The 20,517-nt window shown below is 41.2% G+C and overlaps 1 protein-coding gene and 2 long non-coding RNA genes across 27 annotated transcripts; 2 read left to right on the top strand and 1 right to left on the bottom strand.

Annotated features, from left to right (window-relative positions):
• Positions 1 to 498: 498 nt before the first annotated feature.
• On the top strand, positions 499 to 4,012 carry LOC126980766 (uncharacterized). 24 transcript variants are annotated; one of them, XR_007733573.1, is made up of 6 exons: positions 499 to 937; positions 982 to 1,069; positions 1,244 to 1,463; positions 1,551 to 1,902; positions 2,094 to 2,181; positions 2,230 to 4,012. It is a non-coding gene; the product is annotated as an uncharacterized LOC126980766 (long non-coding RNA). The 24 variants fall into 24 exon arrangements; XR_007733570.1 differs by having other exon boundaries at positions 982 to 1,113; XR_007733585.1 differs by lacking the exon at positions 499 to 937 and having other exon boundaries at positions 948 to 1,113; positions 1,595 to 1,638; positions 1,683 to 1,902.
• A 5,514-nt stretch (positions 4,013 to 9,526) lies between these two features.
• Positions 9,527 to 11,611, bottom strand: LOC126980767 (uncharacterized). The gene is made up of 2 exons (XR_007733591.1): positions 11,189 to 11,611; positions 9,527 to 10,298 (listed from the first exon to the last, which is right to left on the bottom strand). It is a non-coding gene; the product is annotated as an uncharacterized LOC126980767 (long non-coding RNA).
• Positions 11,612 to 14,261: 2,650 nt separating this feature from the next.
• LOC126980762 (39S ribosomal protein L18, mitochondrial-like) lies at positions 14,262 to 19,196 on the top strand. 2 transcript variants are annotated; one of them, XM_050831046.1, is made up of 4 exons: positions 14,262 to 14,427; positions 15,645 to 15,822; positions 16,437 to 16,668; positions 18,962 to 19,196. In XM_050831046.1, exons 1-4 carry the CDS (start codon positions 14,376 to 14,378, stop codon positions 19,139 to 19,141), a joined length of 642 nt encoding a protein of 213 aa, XP_050687003.1. In that variant the 5' UTR covers positions 14,262 to 14,375; the 3' UTR covers positions 19,142 to 19,196. The 2 variants fall into 2 exon arrangements, with proteins under 2 accessions (XP_050687003.1, XP_050687005.1); XM_050831048.1 differs by having other exon boundaries at positions 14,271 to 14,427; positions 15,648 to 15,822.
• Positions 19,197 to 20,517: the final 1,321 nt, after the last annotated feature.

The raw sequence follows: 20,517 nt of genomic DNA, 5'->3' as shown, positions 1-20,517 counted from the left end.
TAAAAACGCTTTAATTTTATCTCTTATCAAAGGAAATAATGCCTAAATTTCTTATTCTGTATTAAATACTGATTTTCTAATAAAAAAATGCATTAAAATGAGTAAATAATTAAATATTATATTTTCCTTTCCTATAATTTCATGTAAAATAATTGTAAATGAACAGGAATGGGGGCTAGGGGTAATTGTCCTCTACCTCTGCGCTGTCAGGGGTAACAATGTCAGAAAGTTTGAGAACCACTGCTCTAGCCTGAGGAGTACTAACACAAGGCTCAAATAAAGCTTCACTTGCCTGTAGTTGCGTCACTAGCGTTATGTAACCTGCAACAGATGCATGCAGTTGCAAAGGTTCCGCTGCTTGCAACAACGGCCTTATTTTCAGTGAGACCTTCTTCATTTCCATCTACATTTAGCTAAGATCCTTCACCTCTAGATATAAGACTTTTTTCCTGGCATAATTGTATTGTTTCACGTTCTATTATCAGTTTTAAGCTTCGTTCTTTTGTTCCTCATTTAGTTGCAATGTTTTCAAAATAATCTCGTGCTACACGACAAATCAGTACTCAACATAATATGAGTCGGCAAATCTACATCGCGTGTTATCAATAAGTCTTGGAAACTACTTTTTCCTTCCATATTAACTTGTCTTTTATCGTCATTTTCAATATGGTATCTTTGCACAGAGACAATATTCACGGGTTTCGCTTCACAGTTATTTACTGCGAGCCCTAATTCTTTAATAAATTCATCCGTTAAAACTCACACACGCTCCTGTTTCTAGGAGTGCTGCCACTTTTGCATATGTGTTATCATGAGTAGTGCGATCTGCCTACCAAAGTTACTCGTGAGTTATGTTAATTATAGCCTTCTTTTCATTATTTTTAAGGTCACTCCCTTGTTCGTTATAGCCTTCTTTTCCTTATATTTATGTGATGCGGTTACTCCATTGTTCGTTATAGCCTTCATCTTATTATATTAAAGGTTACTCCCTTGTTCGTTATAGCCTTCATCTTATTATATTAAAGGTTACTCCCTTGTTCGTTATAGCCTTCATCTTATTATATTAAAGGTTACTCCCTTGTTCGTTATAGCCTTCATCTTATTATATTAAAGGTTACTCCTTCTTCGTTATAGCCTTCATCTTATTATATTAAAGGTTACTCCTTCTTCGTTATAGCCTTCATCTTATTATATTAAAGGTTACTCCCTGCTTCGTTATAGCCTTCATCTTATTATATTAAAGGTTACTCCCTTCTTCGTTATAGCCTTCATCTTATTATATTAAAGGTTACTCCCTTGTTCGTTATAGCCTTCATCTTATTATATTAAAGGTTACTCCCTTCTTCGTTATAGCCTTCATCTTATTATATTAAAGGTTACTCCCTTCTTCGTTATAGCCTTCATCTTATTATATTAAAGGTTACTCCCTTGTTCGTTATAGCCTTCATCTTATTATATTAAAGGTTACTCCATTCTTCGTTATAGCCTACATCTTATTATATTAATGGTTACGCCATGTTCGTTATAGCCTTCATCTTATTATATTAAAGGTTACTCCCTTCTTCGTTATAGCCTTCATCTTATTATATTAAAGGTTACTCCCTTCTTCGTTATAGCCTTCATCTTATTATATTAAAGGTTACTCTCTTCTTCGTTATAGCCTTCATCTTATTATATTAAAGGTTACTCCCTTGTTCGTTATAGCCTTCATCTTATTATATTAAAGGTTACTCCCTTCTTCGTTATAGCCTTCATCTTATTATATTAAAGGTTACTCCCTTGTTCGTTATAGCCTTCATCTTATTATATTAAAGGTTACTCCCTTCTTCGTTATAGCCTTCATCTTATTATATTAAAGGTTACTCCCTTCTTCGTTATAGCCTTCATCTTATTATATTAAAGGTTACTCCCTTCTTCGTTATAGCCTTCTTTTCCTTATATTTATGTGATGCGGTTACTCCCTTGTTCGTTATAGCCTTCATCTTACGTATTATATTAAAGGTTACTCCCTTGTTCGTTATAGCCTTCATCTTATTATATTAAAGGTTACTCCCTTCTTCGTTATAGCCTTCATCTTACGTATTATATTAAAGGTTACTCCCTTGTTCGTTATAGCCTTCATCTTATTATATTAAAGGTTACTCCCTTCTTCGTTATAGCCTTCATCTTATTATATTAAAGGTTACTCCCTTCTTCGTTATAGCCTTCATCTTACGTATTATATTAAAGGTTACTCCCTTCTTCGTTATAGCCTTCATCTTATTATATTAAAGGTTACTCCCTTCTTCGTTATAGCCTTCATCTTATTATATTAAAGGTTACTCCCTTATTCGTTATAGCCTTCATCTTATTATATTAAAGGTTACTCCCTTGTTCGTTATAGCCTTCATCTTATTATATTAAAGGTTACTCCCTTGTTCGTTATAGCCTTCATCTTATTATATTAAAGGTTACTCCCTTGTTCGTTATAGCCTTCATCTTATTATATTAAAGGTTACTCCCTTCTTCGTTATAGCCTTCATCTTATTATATTAAAGGTTACTCTCTGTTTTGTTCTTCGCTCATTTTCCGCTTTTTCCACTGCAAGTGTGCATATTTATTTATTTATTTATTTATTTTCATTTGTTTATTTAATGTTATTTGTAGTAGATAACTGAGGGGGGCACTACCCTGGCCTCCTCTTCCTCTGATTCTCTTACTTCACACATTTATCTTAATACTTCACACTATTGTCCATATGCTTCATTTTTTTATTTTTTATTCATGACTTTTTATCCATACCTCACACTTTTCTTAGTATTTCACATTTTTTCTAGATCACACTCTACACTTCCTACCTGGGGGACGCGGGTTAGGCCTTTATAAAGTCACTCTATGGCTGCATGCCCGCCGCGGCACACCACCACCCTGTGAGGCGTAGAGCCCCGTGCTCCCCTCCATCCTGGGGTAACAATCCTAAAACAAACAAACCTGAGAGGCGGGACGCTGCCGCTGCCTGTCACCTGACACCCTCTCACTGATGAATGGATCGCGGCGCGGGTGGAGAGAGACTGCCCATCCCTTTCCACTCCGCCCGGGAAGGAACTCATGAATTCTCGGTTGAGTCGCGTGTGCTACCCATTGCACTACAGAACAACAGTGGTTGGCCAGAGTTTCCATTACCATATCGTCAAAGTCCATGTCCTCCGGAAGAACCATTAATTATATAATTAAATCGTCACTATTATTTCCGCCACTTAAAACGAGCAAAGCTTAATGAAAATAAGAGGCGTTTTCTCGTCAGAGTAAATTTAACAAAAGCACTGTAAGCACATGTCCCTATTTATCCCTACACCGCTGCCGCCAGTTTTAGACCCTTCTTTTCTTGTATTAAATCAACTCTTTTATCACTCATTAATTACTCCATAAATGATCTCACCGTCTCGTATCCCTGGTAGCGTGATCCGGCTTAAGTTGTTATTGGAGACTGGTGTTCGGGGATAAACAAGGGAAAAAGTAAATATACATTTATTTAAAATTAAATGAAAGTAATTGCCTTACGCAATATTCTATGCTCAGACGATCATAACACTGGCATATTCAGCAATGGATGCAACATATGACAAACGACATGTCTTAAACATAATACTACAATATGTGCTCAGTTGTTGCCAATAATAATAACACTCGTCGTTCCACAAGCAGTGGTTTGTTTCTCTCTGCTTACATCACAATCATTATGTACTCTCTTCACAAAATCCTAATAACACATTCCTGTAGTATGATCTACTACAAGTCATGGAAACACATTATTTTACCACACCCAGTGGTTTTACCTTTGCTTTACATCGCAAACAAATAATCACAATCCTGTCCCACTCACAATCCTACTTCACATCTCCTACATTATAATCTCCAGGACAATACAGTCGGTTTCACTTAGATTCTCGAATTTCTACTCACGATTAAGATCACAACAGCCATCCTCGGCTGAGTGAGTAGCAGGTCTGCTTGAGGCGAGAACCAAGCTCGGTCTACCCATACCACTGATTTCTAGGCCACATTTTTTTTGCTTTAGGCGGACTTACATCCTTGACACGCCCTTAATTTTCTACATAACCAATGGCCAATACTTCATCTCACACCCATCTGCTCGCTAATTATGTAGTATTGTTTTACTTCTCCTGATATTCGTGAGACAGTCTAAAGACACTCACTCAGAGATTTTTCTGTTAAATTATTGTCTCATAACATTTCGCCACTACTGACGTCACGGGTCAGAGTCTTTTTCAATGGTTGTTCACACTTTCTGACCACGCCCACTGGGCATCTGTTTTCTGTATCTGAGTCTGGGTATCTGTTTTCCTTTACCCTCGTTGTTTCACCTCTTTGGTACTTGAGATGCTTACACTGTTATATATGTCACTTTTTTTGTTAGTGTTTGTCCTGTCAGATGTCTACACAGCTGTATACCTGCCTTTCCTCTCTGGGTATCTGTTTTCCTTTACCCTCGTTGTTTCCCCTCTTTTGTACTTGAGATGTTTACACTTATATATATGTCACCCTTTTTGTTAGTGTTTGTCCTGTCAGGTGTTTACACAGTTGTATATCTCACTCCTCTGTTTCCTCGTTTTCTGGGTCCTGACACATCCCGTGTCTTCCTCCACACACCGTCTCCAGCAGGTCTTCTTCTGTCTTCCAGCTTGTCGTCCCCTTCTTCCGCCACCTCCGAATCCCTTCTGAGTACGCGGCAAAATTGAGACTCGACAGAAATTGTAGCTCACCTCACCACGCAGAGAAGGTGTCGCCGAGGGGGGTAAGACGTGTGACCCCCCGAGCCAGACATCGAAATCACATAGACATTCTTTTTCTTTTAGCGTTTCAAGTTGTTTCGTCACAGACACAAAAAAAAAATCCACTCTTTGCTCGCTTTAAAGATTCAGGCAAGGGTCTACCGTGTATGCAAATTGTCACTATACGAATACTTAGTTTTACCCCCATTTAAAGATTCAGGCAAAGGTCTCTGTGTATGCAAATTTTCACTATACGAATATTTATTTCATTTATTTTTTCACTAGGTAGGTTAGTCCCTTGCACACAATGAGAGACTGATGTATTATGTTATGACTTATTAACACATATACACATCATGATACATCCATTAAAGGTTATACTACTGGCCGTTTCGTGGATAAGTGTTCCAATCCCAGTTAAACATTCTTTTTTAACGTTTCAAGTTGTTCTGTCACTAGAAAAAAGAAAAAAATGGTTCCTCTCTTTCGTGGATAAATGTTTCAATCCCACTTTGCATTCTTTCTCTCCTTTCTTCTTTTTGGGGGCGTTCACAGTTCAGTTGCGCTTTTAAACGAGGAAGAGAGAGAAAAGAATGAATGGTATTAGTTTTACAGCTTATACATTACAGGAAGAGGCTTGTGCATGCGTGTATCAGTGTCAGAAGTTAAAATTACATCATCAAGTATACGTCAGACTAATACCCATGCGTGAGGGGCGGCGTAGCGGTGTGAGCCAACATCCAACATCACAGGGACGTAAAGTCTCAAGCGGCGACGCAGCGAAAATACATAAATAAGTAAACAGATTAACAAACTTTAAAGAAATGCTAGTTGACAGGAATGATGGTGGTAGTAGTAGTAGTAGTAGTAGTAGTAGTAGTAGTAGTAGTAGTAGTAGTAGTAGTAGTAGTCCTTCCCATTCCTTTCTTCCATTCTTTATTCCTCAGTCTTTTCACAGCTTATTTTCAGTCTTTACTATTCTTTCCTTCCCTTTCTAGTGCAAGAGGAGCCCTTTTTTTTAATTCTACGGGCTTTTCACAACCTTTTTCACCGTACTGACTACTCCGTGCGTCCTCCCCGTGTAGAGGTGCGGGAGGGAGACAAAATATCTTTATTCCAATTATTATCACTATTTGTACTACTACTTACTACTACTACTACTACTACTACTACTACTACTACTACTACTCCTACTACTATTGTTTCCTTTGTTCCTTCCCTCTGTAGGTGCGGGAGGAGCTGGCAGGGGAGAAACCGTCTGAGGAGATCATTCCTATTCACGACATCGACACCCGCTGGCCGTGCAGGTACAAGTTCGCCAGCCTGGATGACACCCGCACCTGACCTCGCTCACCCGCCTCACCCACCGTCACCCGCCTCACCCCCTCACGATACCTTCAAGAACTAACCCACTGAAGGAAGACGAGGGAGAACGAATAGCCACTTCAATCCCCTTCATCCACCATCTTAATCCTCTTCACCCAACTCATCCATCTCTCCTAACTCACCCACCCTTCTTACTCGCCTCACCCCCTCACGATACCTTCAAGAATTAACCCACTGAAGGAGGATGAGAGGGAACGAATGCCCGCCTAACCCACTTCATCCATCCCTCCCATTTCACCCATGCTCACCCACCTCCTACCTCTTCCTCTTCCCTCACCCCCACATCATCCACTTCCCAGCCTCTCCTTTTCTCCATCCCCCCATCCTCACCCAATTCCCTCCTCTTATCCCCTTCACCCACCTCATCCATCCCACCCAAGCTCATCCATCACCCACTTCCCAGCCTCTCCTCTTCTCCATTCTTCCATCCTTCATCCATTTTACTCCTCTTAGCCCCTCCACCCATCTCACCCGTCTCATCCACCCTCTTCCCTCTCCCGTCATTCATTCCACCTCTTTATCATGCCAAGCTGGCTACCCTCACTTGATCCCTTGTTCTTCACCTCAATCCCCCACATCATTCTCCTACGCCAAGCTGAATTCTTATACCTCTCCCTCCCTTCCCCTTCCATCCTCCCCTTCATTCCCCATCCCGCCCTTCCCCCTCCGTCCTCCCCTTCATTCCCCATCCCGCCCTTCCCCCTCCGTCCTCCCTTCCCCCTCCGTCCTCCCCTTCATTCCCCATCCCGCCCTTCCCCCTCCGTCCTCCCTTCCCCCTCCGTCCTCCCCTTCATTCCCCATCCCGCCCTTACCCCTCCTTCCTCCCTTCCCCCTCCGTCCTCCCCTTCATTCCCCATCCCGCCCTTCCCCTTCCGCCCGCCCTTCCCCCTCCGTCCTCCTCTTCATTCCCCTTCCTGCCCTTATCCCTTCCCTCCTCCTCCATCCTCCCCTTCATTCCCCATCCCTCCCTTCCCCCTCCGTCCTCTCCTTCATTACCCATCCCGCCCTTATCCCTTCCCCTCCCTGTTATCTTGCCCAGTGTGTTTCTTATTTTCCTTTTTCTCTTTTTTTTGTGTTTCCTAATTATCCTTTTTTTTTCTTTCTTCTTTTAGACAATTTTGTTGAATGCGTTTTTTTTTTTTTCTCGTCATTTTGTTTCTCCTTTTTTCCTTCTTCCCTTTCATCTCTTCCTTTTTTCTCTTTTTTTTCTTTATCATCCTTCCTAATTTCTTCTTATAGACCATTTTGTTGCCTGGATTTTTTTGTTTTTCACTTTTTCTGTTTCCTTTTTTTCTTTGTTTTCCTTTCTTTTATCTTTTTTCTATATTCTTTTTTCTTTTTTCTATCTTTTTATCTTTCATTTTTCATTTTTCTTTTCTTTTCTTTCTTAATCTGTCCTATTTTTGTTTTTACTGCCTTCCTTTTCTTTCTTTCTTTCTTTTTATCCTCCACTTATTACTTATTTATCTATATGTTTGTTTATTTATTTATTCTCACCAGTCTCATTCTCCTCCTCCTCCTCCTCCTCCTCCTCCTCCTCTTCCTCCTCTCCTTTCCCCCTCCTCACACAAAAAAGTCACCCTCATCACCTAAACGACCTCATATGTTTACTCAGACCTCTATTTATAAACACCTTCTCGTCATCCATGGAGTTCTTCAGTATTTGTCTCGCTAAGGAAAGTCTCTGTTATTCGAAGTATATACTTTTGCTAACAACCTGGAGTGTTATTCTAACCTACAGTGGGGTAGTTACATGTATTTATCATAGTACTGGGCATCATTAACAATAGTAGTGCTGGTTATGTAGTTGTAATAGTAGTAGTAGTAGTAGTAGTAGCAGTAGTAGTAGTAGTAGTAGTAGTAGTACAAGGAGAAAGAGGAGGAGGAGGAGAAGTAGGTCACCAAAGGAAAACCCAGGATCAGAGTAAGTAAATTCAGAGCTGACCTTGGCTGGAGACCATTTGACCTCTGACCCACGGTGGACACCAGTGACGAGGAGGAAGAGGAAGAGGAGGACAACTGGGATTGCCTGACCATCGATGTGTGATGAGATGATGCTGATTGTGTGTGTGACATTTAATTTGAATCTGAGAGAGAGAGAGAGAGAGAGAGAGAGAGAGAGAGAGAGAGAGAGAGAGAGAGAGAGAGAGAGAGAGAGAGAGAGAGAGAGAGAGAGAGAGTTACATCATATCTTATCGTAGAAAATAAGCCACACAGACCACGGTATTATTGTTTGTTGGTCTGCCTTTAGAAATGAAGCAAGAAAAAACAAACCTTGTCCAACGTTCGTCCAATCTAGCCTAGGAAACCTTAACAAGCAGACAGTGATGCCATGTTGGACAGCCAGGATGGAGAGAATGTCCGTTTTAACATTATTATTATTATTATTATTATTATTATTATTATTATCATTATTATTTGAACATTGTTTTACACATATAACGGAAGGGAGATTATTTTACCCTAACCACGTATTAGAATAAATAATAATAATATGATGATGATGATGAAGTGAAGGCAGATCAGTCGTCCCCATTGGCGGCTAACAAAAATGCACGTGCAGCATGATAATTATGTTGTTCTTCCGTCCTTCCTGGCTGGTCGATAAATGGTCATCTGGGAAGGTAACCTGTCCTCCGGGTGTCGCACTGGTCCTGTGTCCCGGGTAGTGAGTGAGTGTGACGGAGATGAGCACAGAGGCCACGCGCTGCTTATATCAAGGTAATGGTCGGGGAATGGAAGATGAATTATATTATAGGCAGTGCGTGTGTGTGTGTGTGTGTGTGTAATATTCTTATTTGTATTTTAATATTCTTATAGTAAATAGATAAATTCATACATATTATACATCCGCGCACTTCTAACATTCATGCAGGTAGATGCTTGGAAGCGACACTAAACTTTGTGTGTGTGTGCGCACATGATATATTGGTACTGTTGTATGGGACAGGAATGCGGGATTTTCTGTAAATCACGCTAATATTGGGGAGGCTGTGGGGGTTCAAGGGGGAGGTTGTAGGGGTTGAGGGTAAGGTTTTGGAGGTTGGAGGGAGAGGTGGGGATTGAGGAAGAGGTATACATTAGTTAAAATCTCTCTAATACATGGGTCGCCTCCAAGAATTTGAAATTTGAATATTGATACCTATTTACTTTTCGCTTTCGGGGAGCAGCGACACAACTGGCTTTTAATCTGTATTTTTGTAATGGCCCGAAGTGTACTACAATTGTAATGGTATTTTTCCCCATGTAAATAGAGTTAACCTGGGGTGTTTGTGCAACCAGTTATATAATGTATGTGGGTTTCTCATGAGAGAGAGAGAGAGAGAGAGAGAGAGAGAGAGAGAGAGAGAGAGAGAGAGAGAGAGAGAGAGAGAGAGAGAGAGAGAGAGAGAGAGAGAGAGAGAGAGAGAGAGAGAGAGAGAGAGAGAAAGGAAAGAAGGAAGTACACAAGAGAAGGAGGAAGAAAATGAAAAGTATGAAAGGAGAGAGAGAGAAAGAAGTTTGAGAGAGAAGGGAGAGAGATTAGAGAGAGCGAGAGGGAAGAGATGGGTGTTGAAACAAAGAGGCTGTTGTGCTCCCATATCTCCCCTACAATCTGTAGTGTCAACAAAATTCAGAGGTGTCAGGGGTCAAAACAGGGTATCGTTGCCAAAAGTGGTCAATCTGCCTTCTTTTAATTATTGCGGGAGAACGGTAAATATTTATAATGGAAATAAAAAACCAGAGACCTTATATTGATATTGGAGGCCTACTAAGGAGATCTCAGGTCTCAAGTAGGCCTAACCTGCGGTCAGTTTGTCACTCCGTGACGTCACACCAAGGCATTTTGGGGCCGAGACTAACCAAGGCCTTCTAAAAGGAAATTTTCTTTGCTGCTGGTACTGTAAAGTCTTCCTCGATGCTTTGTGCTATGGCAGCTTGAAGAGCAACCTTTTCTTTCCGGCACTTCCTTTCCTCAGGTGGTTCTCTCAACGTTGCAGATGAAGAGAGGTAGGAGGGACAATTAGGAAATACTGATGGAACAGCTCCAGTACGAAGCCTTGGCATTGACAGTTTTGCTGTAAGTGTTCTGCCGGTTCGCTCATCAAAAAATGAAGTCTCCCGCTCGATTTCCTCCGGACGAAAGTGAAGTTCACACACCTGTAAGATAGAAGAAAATGTAGATATATTTATGTAATACAACTGAATCATATATATTTATAAATATATATAAATATATATAAATATATATAAAAATATATATAAATATATATAAATATATATAAATATATATATATATATATATATATATATATATATATATATATATATATATATATATATATATATATATAATATATATATATATATATATATATATATATATATATATATATATATATATATATATATATATATATATATATATATATATATATATATATATATATATATATATATATATATATATATATATATATATATATATATATATATATATATATATATATATATATATATATATATATATATATATATATATATATATATATATATATATATATATATATATATATATATATATATATATATATATATATATATATAGATAGATAGATAGATAGATAGATAGATAGATAGATAGATAGATAGATAGATAGAAGAATTAAATAAGGCTATTAAAAATGACTAAAGAAAATTGAGTATACGGGACATATGGCTGGGTAACAAAATTAAAATGTGGTTCTTTTATTTATAGCTAGTTTATTTATTTTTTGTTAGAAAGCAGATGCTTGAATTTTATCAGGACCTTAGTAACAATATTCATAACAGTAATGCCATTAAAAAAATAGCCATCCTCCTTCCCAGTATAAGAACATACTGGAGAGCCATTGTTTTCATCAGCTTCCCGCCACGTTGATAATAACAATTAGATTCCAATACTTCTCTAATGTCTTGTGAGTTACAACAGAAGTACCTTGATTAAATCCACAGTGTAGCCGGGCAAAGAAAGATACATATAACATATACGAATCATTTGATATACTTACTTTGGTATAGTTTGTGGGGACAAAAGAATCCTCGCGGTGAATGGCCCGGACCCATGTGGTCAGCTGCTCTGGATTCTTCGGGAAGGAGAAGACACTAACACGAGAATCACTATCATAATTTCCTCTGCAGAGAGGCACGGAGCACTTCCCCGGCATTGTGTTGTCTCTATTATCACAGATTTATCCTAAAGTCTCGGCAATATGGTGTAAAATATGCCGCAGTAAATCAGGCTCTCCTCACGGGTCACGAGCAATCCTCGACTGGTCATCCCGGTCGCGACCCGTTCGCTGCCAGATTCTCCAGATAGCTCCCGAGTTGCCATACAAGCAGGTCGCTATCCATGGCCCAACCCCCGTGACGTAGGCTGACGTCACGCCCCCTATGCACAGGCCTTCTCCTTTTAGAAGGCCTTGGACTAACGCCCCTTCCTCGCACTAGGTTGTGGGAGCGAGCTCATTCTCACGAGCGACATCGCCCCTTTCAGGTGAGGAAAGAACTGTTCACGGTCTTCAACTCACTTTGGCTATAATACTATAACTGAGACTGGATTCTCACGAGCGACATCGCCCCTTTCAGGTGCGCCAAAGGCAAGCCTGACAGATGGGAAGCTGGGCGTCGTCCAGACCAAGGCCAACATGCAGCAGTAAACACCAGTGCTGCCACTCCTTGGATTTTTTTACTAGATCTTGGTTTTTCTGCTCCAAGCTTGGAGTCTTGGATTTTTTTCAGTTAAATTCAGGAAATCTTGTTTTTTTGGTCATGGCAATGAAATTCATGTATTTTTCCCCATTTCCTCCAGTATCAGATATATAATGAAATAAAATACGTATACATAGTGATAATAATAGGAAAAAAAACAATATTTATGTAAATAACATTACATATTTTCGTCAGTGTAAATTATAAATGTACTATATTGTCGACTGAAGTCGTTGGGTTTGAGATTCGGACACCTCTGCTGAGCCAAACGGAGTCAGACCTGACTAAACTGTTTCCGTAGGATTGTTCGAATATTATGTTAGACAAATTTTCCCAACTGATTTGCCGTTCCTGTTCTTTTATGTATTTATCTCGTTCATCGTCACGTTACTCACGTAACTCATGTGTAACTCGTCAGAATAACAGTGCGCAGCGTTTTGGCCTTCTTGTTTTACACGAACCATACGTACTTGTCAGAATACGGGCGCGAAACATCGCTTTGTCATACCCCAAAGCTTGAACCAGTTACCAACTTCTTTCTGGCAAGAGCTACTCCAAGTAAAGGATGCGAACAATAAAACAAAATTTCCTAATCTTGCTGTATTCATGAGAGATCTCTTGGCGCTACCACATTCATCTGCTTCAGTCGAACGAATGTTTTCTAAAACCAACTTAATAAAGACGAAGCAGTCAAATAGCCTCTTATCCAACACTGTGGCAAACAGAATGCTTGCGAAACAGGCCATCGCTAGACAGGGGGTATCTTGTTATGACTGGAAGCCATCAAAAGTACTGCTTAGCGACTTGAAAACTGGAAAATGCCATCAGCGCTACAAGGATATGTGCTCAAAAGTGGAAATGGCAACTCTGCATTCACCTGACCCTGATGATGACGACAGTGATGAGGAACCCCCACTTAAGGTGTATGCATATTAAGGTAAGAAAGAGTTTGTATTTTGAGTTTTAATATATAAACGGCCATCTTGGGTTTTTTTAGTTCATCTTGGAGTATTTTACCGATGATTCTTGGTTTTTTATAAAATCAAGAGTGGCAGCACTGGTAAACACTTTTGAAGCTGCGTTGTGGGGGATTGCCTGTGGCAGGGTGTGTGAAGAGAGGAAGGAAGGAGAAGGCCAAAGGGGTGGTATGTGTGTTGTTCTCAGGGGTAACAATGGATAAGCGCAAACACTCACTAGTTTAGTTAGGACTTAATTAAGGTGTGGAATGGTGGAGTCTGTGTTTCCCCGTGTGGGTGGAAACAGTTATTATGTTGGTGCTACTTATTGCCATGTGTGCATGCTAGGTTAAGGTGTTAATGTTAACCTGTGTTCATGGTATTTACAAGTGTAATTAGTGATGTAAGATACGTAAGCTAACCTCTAATAAGTGGACCCTGTCCTATGACCCTTAGTTCACCATCAGAATCCCTAAACAATAATTACCTCAAGTAACTTTCTTAAAGTCGTGTTACCTATATTACTTGGACAGGTGATGATCCTGTGTGCGATAATGGTGCCTTAAGACTGGGTGAATAAACTACTAATTTTACTCTGTGGTTTAAATGATCAATAATTAATTCTACTTTGAGGTATAATGAACCTACATAATTAATTAAAAAGAGTGCCCATGAACGGCACGACATTTTGTTCTACCCTTCCTTTGTTGAAAGCAAAATGTATTTACAGCCTTAATTCCTTTGAGTGTATTTCCTCCTGTCTATGACTTGACCTCTTTCAAGGGATCGAGGTGTATCAAGACACCTCTACATCTGAAATTGACCTCAGTTTTGCTCACATTTCTCTGCTTTCTTTAGTAGGAGCAGTGCTGGTGGATTTTTTTATATCTAATTTTTGCCCTTCAGCTGATTCCTTTACTGTAAAAAAAAAAAAAAAGGCCACCACCTCTCGAAATTGACCTCTTTTGCCCACACTTCTCTGCTTTCTTTAGTAGGAGCAGTGCTGGTGGATTTTTTTATATCTAATTTTTGCCCTACAGTTGCTTCCTTTACTGTAAAGATAAAAAAAAGGCCCACACCTCTCGAAATTGACCTCTTTTGCCCACATTTCTCTGCTTTCTTTAATAGGAGCAATTCTAGCGGTCTTTTTTATTGCCCTTTTTGTCATTTTCTGCCCTTGAGCTGCTTCCTTCAGTGTAGAAACTAAGTCACCGGTACCCGTAGGAAACAAGCAAACAACTATTCATCCAGATCCAGAATGCACTAAATATTGCCAAAAGACATCAGAAATTAACGACTGTAACGATGACTACAAATAAATCTCAATGTCGGGGTGCAGGAGACATTTTTTGGGGTAGGAAATCGGTAAATATAAGAGGCTGGCCGAGCGGACGTGCACCCTGGCGGACCCTCCCAGACCAAGCCCAAGAGAGGCTGGGCGGCACGAGTGGTCTGCAGCCTCCTTGTTTTTCCTTCTTGGCCGCCACAACCTTTAAGACCGCCATCAACGACAAAAACAGAAGGAACAGGCATGCAGGCCTTACGAGGGGCGGTGTGGAGCCCCCTCACGGGACGGGCGTCAGGTAACTATTGACTCAGGAGGAGGAAAGGGGAGAAAGGAGGAAGGGAGGTAATAACATTTCCCTCCTTTCGATCACTGCTGCAAGTTATTATTCAACCCCTTGACTGCGGATTTCCTACCAGAAGACATCACCAAGCTACAAGAATGGAATAAAAAGTGGCTGCTACAATTCAATGAAGAAAAATGTAGTTATGTACCTTGGGAGGGGATATCCAGCATACCAGTACCACATGGGAAACACTCCACTATCCACCACAGAGGAAGAGAAAGACGTGGGACTATATGTTACCAGGCTACCAGTGAAGGGATATCCAGCACACCAATACCACATGGGAAACACTCCACTATCCACCACAGAGGCAGAGAAAGACCTGGGACTATATGTTACCAGGCTACCAGTGAAGGGATATCCAGCACACCAATACCACATGGGAAACACTCCACTATCCACCACAGAGGAAGAGAAAGACCTGGGACTATATGTTACCAGGCTACCAGTGAAGGGATATCCAGCACACCAATACCACATGGGAAACACTCCACTATCCAACAGAGAGAAAGAGAAAGACCCGGGACTATATGCTACCAGGCTACCAGTGAAGGGATATCCAGCACACCAATACCACATGGGAAACACTCCACTATCCACCACAGAGGAAGAGAAAGACCTGGGACTATATGTTACCAGGCTACCAGTGAAGGGATATCCAGCACACCAATACCACATGGGAAACACTCCACTATCCACCACAGAGGAAGAGAAAGACCCGGGACTATATGTTACCAGGCTACCAGTGAAGGGATATCCAGCACACCAATACCACAAGGGAAACACTCCACTATCCACCAAGGAGGCAGAGACAGACCTGGGAGTATGTGTTACCAGCATACCAGTGAAGGCGAAATCCGTGCCAATCGCAGCGGACGGGTTAAATGTATTGCTGGCTGAGAAGGAAGTGTTGCCAACTCCTAATAGCTGCTGCTGTACCCACCTCCCAACTATATTAGCTAACTATAATATTAGTAGTGATGGGATACTGTGACTGGCTTACATGGGATTGTATTAGTGTAAAAGAATGGCCAACTTCAATTACTGCCATCTTTAGTAGTGATTGGTTACTATTCTTAGCAGTGATAGATTACTATCTGATAGGTTGCTATCAAGAGTGATTTGTCATCAACAAATCTACACTTGACCATACCCTGGTTTCCTTACAGCAGCACACCCATGGCTCCAGGCAGCAGCCACAGGAATGAGGCACATCTCTAATGGTGAGAATGATGCCGTCAACCCCAACTTTGTGAACTGCAACCCTCGCAACATGGAGATGCTGCGGCTGGCACGGAAACCTGAAGGATGGGACCTGGAGGCTTCTTCTCCATTGTATTGGTACAAGTACGTCAATTTGTACAGAATGTTCTCTGATTATTATTTATAAAGAAAAGTTCTTGGACTTATTTATACAAGTATGTTAATTTGCACAGAATGTTGTCTGATGTTCAATTACTAGGTTTATTTATAGTGAAAGTTCTCTAATGTATTTTTGCAAGTTAGTTGAGTAAATTATTACAGGGAATGCTCAGTACATTGTCAGAACTGTAGCTCATATTGGAACAGACAACATCCTTCCTACCCTTATAGATTTTCTTATTCTCCATTCTAATTGGCTAATAATTTTACAGGTAATTACACTATCAAGAAGTATTAGGCTGCATGGCTTTTAAGGGCAACTTAAGTACAATAAATTTTTCCTTTAGTAGGTAATGTCAGTCAACATTATACCATTGGTTACGGTATACTTGCGAACTTGTATGGATATTTTCTGTTAGTACTACTCAGGAAAATTTTCCTGTAGTATGAAAATTAGATGTTGTTAAAAAAGGTTAGTCAGATTTATTTTGACACAGTTTTCATATCTGGTATATATTTATCCTCCTGGCGTGACTATAGTTGTAAGGGTGAGCATGACATAGTAAACCTAGCCTGAGTGCCCCGTTCCCCTTCCCCAGACTCATGCTGGAACAGAGCAACAGGCACTCCATAGGCTGGGTGGAGCACCACACTGGCACCACTGTGGTCTCTGCCTCCACCCGGGAGTGGGCCATCAAACAGCAGCTGTACTCCACCACCGACACCAGCGCCATCCGTAACATTGGCCACGTCCTGGCGCGCCGCTGCCTGGAGTCTGGCATCACGGAGGTCTACACCGAACTGGACCAGTACGCAGAGTCCTCAGCAAAGGTAAAGAGAGAAGGAAGGCTCTTTTTGCATCTGTTCTTCTTCTTCATGTTATTATCATTATTATTGTTATTATTTTTAGTAGTAGTAGTAGTATCAATATTATTTTTATTATTATTATTATTATTATTATTATTATTATTATTATTGTCACTTCTTGTTGTTGTGGTCCTTTTGCTAATAATACTCTTATCATTATTATTGCTATTATGGTTAAGGTCTAGGAAGGACGAGGCACTTTCTGTGATTGTTATTTAAGTTTTTTTTTCTCTTTCGTATATGTAGAGTAGCTCCTTGTGTAGTATAGCTCTTAATTTCACTGGAGGGTCCTCATACTTGCTTGACTGTAGCTTCTAGGAGTTGAGTTTTTCTCTTTCAGTGACTAAAGTGTGTGCCTGTCCGTTAACAAGCGTGTCATCAAATATTTTCCTTGTATCCAGGATGGGGAATCAAAACTGCATTTTTAAGATCAAGTTTGAAAAGCAGCACACCTAAGAGATGTTAAAGGATAAATGAGTCGTAGACCAAAGTCATTGCAGACCATCTATTGACAATACCAGGGTCACTTACCTTGTTTTTTAATGATGATGCAGTAATCCTCACAGTCACTGGAGGTTCTAACAATGGCTCTCAAGGCACTGCACGAGTAGGCAAAACCCTTGGTACTTAAGGTCTACTGGGCCAAAACCAACACTTAACACTAAATAGTAACTTGAAGGGAGTAAAGTGACACCTTTTGTTTTAAAATCCCAAGTAGAATCATTGGCCATTGGTAGAGTGACTTTTTGTCTAATCAGCAATTAATTACTCTGAGACTGAATTGAAACATATCTGCATAGTTCATGAACACAAATTCTGGCTGTACAGGCATGTGGCACACTACCCAGAAGTTGATCCTGCTCACAAGATTATTTCTGTAAGAGAGAATCCCAAGTGGAGGCCCCCTCAAAGCTCATGGCTTGAGCAAGTTGATGGTTCCTGCCACAATGCATCTTATGATGGAAAGGAGACCTGCATGGAGACTTGCTCAGCAGGATCCCCACATATGTCTTAGGGTGAACAAGACCTCCCCCCCTGATGTGTGCCCCAATTGATAAACCCACTGAACCCCAGGCTATAAGTTCATATTGCTAGACCCCAATCACCCCCCAAAAAAATCTTTTAAAATGGTCAGAAATGCCTTAAAAACATGAAAAATAGTATGGAAAACCTTTCTGTTTATGTAAAATTACAGGGGGGTCGTCTAATATGCGAGAATATGGGCGGTTCAAAGCCTCGCATATCGCAAATTCGCATATTAGGAACCTTAAAAAGCATGTAAATAATGGTATATGGGCGGTCAGCCACATTTTTTTAACTTAGTTTCCAATGTAATAAACTGCTTTTTCGAGTTCTTTGGAGGCGCCATAATAACAACAACAGCAACAACAATAGCCCACAGGCTAGCTTGCACACAGCACAGACACAGCTTGTGAGAGCAATGGCTGCTTTAGACGTACTGATGAAGAGAACACGTGGAGCCGTCTCACAGAGTAGAGTTGCCAGATTGCGCCATTGTTTATTTCCCTTCCTTCGGGAAGTGAGTAACAGCAAGTTCATTATTTGGTAGGAAATGGATGTTAGCAAAGTCGGGAACATGAAATGAATGAAAAAAAACTTTTACTACCGAGTCAAGTCACCGCTCCCACGTGCTCCACCCCCCAAGGGGGGGAGGGAGGGAGGAAGGAGGTCGCATATGAGGTGGTTCGCATATCCCAAGTTCGCATATCAGGCGACCCCCCTATCAGAAAATGCCTCAACAGCATCTGAAAGTCCCCTGCCAGGTCTGGTGTTTCAAACTTTGCGTGCCCGGGCTGTCAGTGGTGGGCCGCCGGCCATTGCCACATCATTGTGGTGGCATGTCTGGCCGAAGATGCGATGAGATGACCATTGACTGCTGGACATGTGTATGTGTTCACAGAAACATGATAACTGAGGGCAATGACCTGCGCAGGTGTGGTGTGGGTCTAACAAGTTTCCCACTTGGGATATTGTTCCCACATACTGCCTACATGTCCACTCTAAGAATCAGCCTCCTAGGCCACTCCATTAGGGCGCCACAACACTCGATAGTAGGTGACACATCAGGTGCGTCACTGGGGTCCAGCAGGTTAATTGACTTATTGGGTGAATTGATACAATTCTCTCAATCTTTCACATGTGGCTGTCAGATAGGCAAGTTAAGGGCTGCAGTCTCTCATGTGAGACTTTTAGATCGGCAAGTTTAGGCACACAGATATCTCACGCAATCTTTTAGGTGAAGTTGTTCCTGTCAGCGCTCAGAGAGGGCGGCATGGAGCTAAAGGAGCCGCGGTTCATCCATGAGCGTGCCGTCACTTTATTGAGTGAACGCAGGGAGGTGCTGCCCTGGAATGTGCAGGAGGAGGAGGTGGTCCCTAAGCAGACTTCTCCATCTACTTCTTCCTCTTCTTCATGATAACTCATGACACTGTTTTCCTTTGTACATGCGCTGAAATATATGTCTAGATCCAGGTTTTGTTTGTTTACTCCAGTGAAATAGCTATACTCCCAGTGATTGACAGTGACTGAAACCTAATAACTACCTGCCTCTCCATCTAGTCTAAGGAATGCACCTTGGAGCTCTCTTGGAAGGCCTAGCAGACGTCTCCATTGGCTACACTCATGCACACCATCCCTTCATATACCACTCTTCTTATTGTTTATTCTCTCACGATTATATTTCTGGGGTTTATGGGATACCTACTATAACTGGTGATAAGCCACTTTACAAAGTACACTCAACCCTCGATTTGCCGGACCTCCATTTGCCGGATTTCGGATTTGCCGGACAAGAGTCCGTGGGGTAAAAAAACAAAAAAAAGTCCGGACAAGTCGATTTCAAACTTCCGCCAGACAAAGTTCGCAAATCGGCACTAGATGGCAGCAGGCGGACATACACGTCTAGTACTGGACTGTACACAAGTCTGCCGCGTCACACGAGTGTTGTGCTTACGTGCTTGTCGTGGATACACCTCTTCTTCACAACGATGCCACCCAAAAACCCACCAAAGATACAGGACAGGACAGTATAGGACAGCTATGCGAGGTGTAGTCCGGGGGTGGGTTGTGTTTCCCGGACATATATAGGGTAAAGTCCGGCAAGGGGGTAGACCCTCGGACATTTTCCATTGCCGGACATTTGCCATTCCGGACAAGCCTTCCCCTTTTAGTCCGCAAATCGAGGGTTGAGTGTTGTACTTTTTTCATTCCACATATTGCTACACTGAATATGTAGCGCCTTTTTCTTTGCTTTCCTAGGCTGGGAAGTGTATTAAAATTCCAGGAGCAAGGCAGTAGCCCAGAGAGTCGTGTGATTAAGGACCTCTTTTGAAAAGAAGCAGAATAGAATCCATGTTTAATGTAGTAACCCTCCCAAAGCAAAAGGCCCCAAAAAGTTTACTTGGCTAGCAGGCGGGGGGCAGGCACCTCATTAGCCGAGTGGTAGAGGAGCGGCTCCCCTCTGGCTGGTCTAATCCCGGCCAGAAATGTTTTTCCTTTTCTGAATCTGGATCAGTTTCTCATGTGTTTGGTGATCCGCATATATCGTTTGGATGTTTGGGAAAGTGGAATTCAGGAGCATTAGGCTACATGTTGTAGGAATAAGCTAGAATTAAGATTAACTCTATGCAATCTGAGCTAAATTATGGAGTAGCATTGTGAAGGTATAAATATTAATCTAAATAGAACTGACAGTACTTTACAGGGTGCTGCTACAGCGTCTGGTCTACTCGGCCATTTACACTTTAATGTGCGGCCAACCACCATACCTACAGTTCAGCGTGCAATCTACTT

The sequence above is a fragment of the Eriocheir sinensis genome, chromosome 45 (genome assembly GCF_024679095.1).
Source record: "Eriocheir sinensis breed Jianghai 21 chromosome 45, ASM2467909v1, whole genome shotgun sequence".
Classification (NCBI taxonomy): domain Eukaryota; kingdom Metazoa; phylum Arthropoda; class Malacostraca; order Decapoda; family Varunidae; genus Eriocheir; species Eriocheir sinensis.
This window is presented reverse-complemented; position numbering and strand designations above follow the sequence as displayed.

Coding starts and splice junctions, on each gene's coding strand:
- LOC126980762 (XM_050831046.1), top strand. CDS start 14,376: ATGCAGGCCTTACGAGGGGCGGTGTGGAGCCCCCTCACGGGACGGGCG. Junction 14,428..15,644: donor CCTCACGGGACGGGCGTCAG/GTAACTATTGAC, acceptor GTTTCCTTACAG/CAGCACACCCATGGCTCCAG. Junction 16,669..18,961: donor ACGCAGAGTCCTCAGCAAAG/GTAAAGAGAGAA, acceptor GCAATCTTTTAG/GTGAAGTTGTTCCTGTCAGC.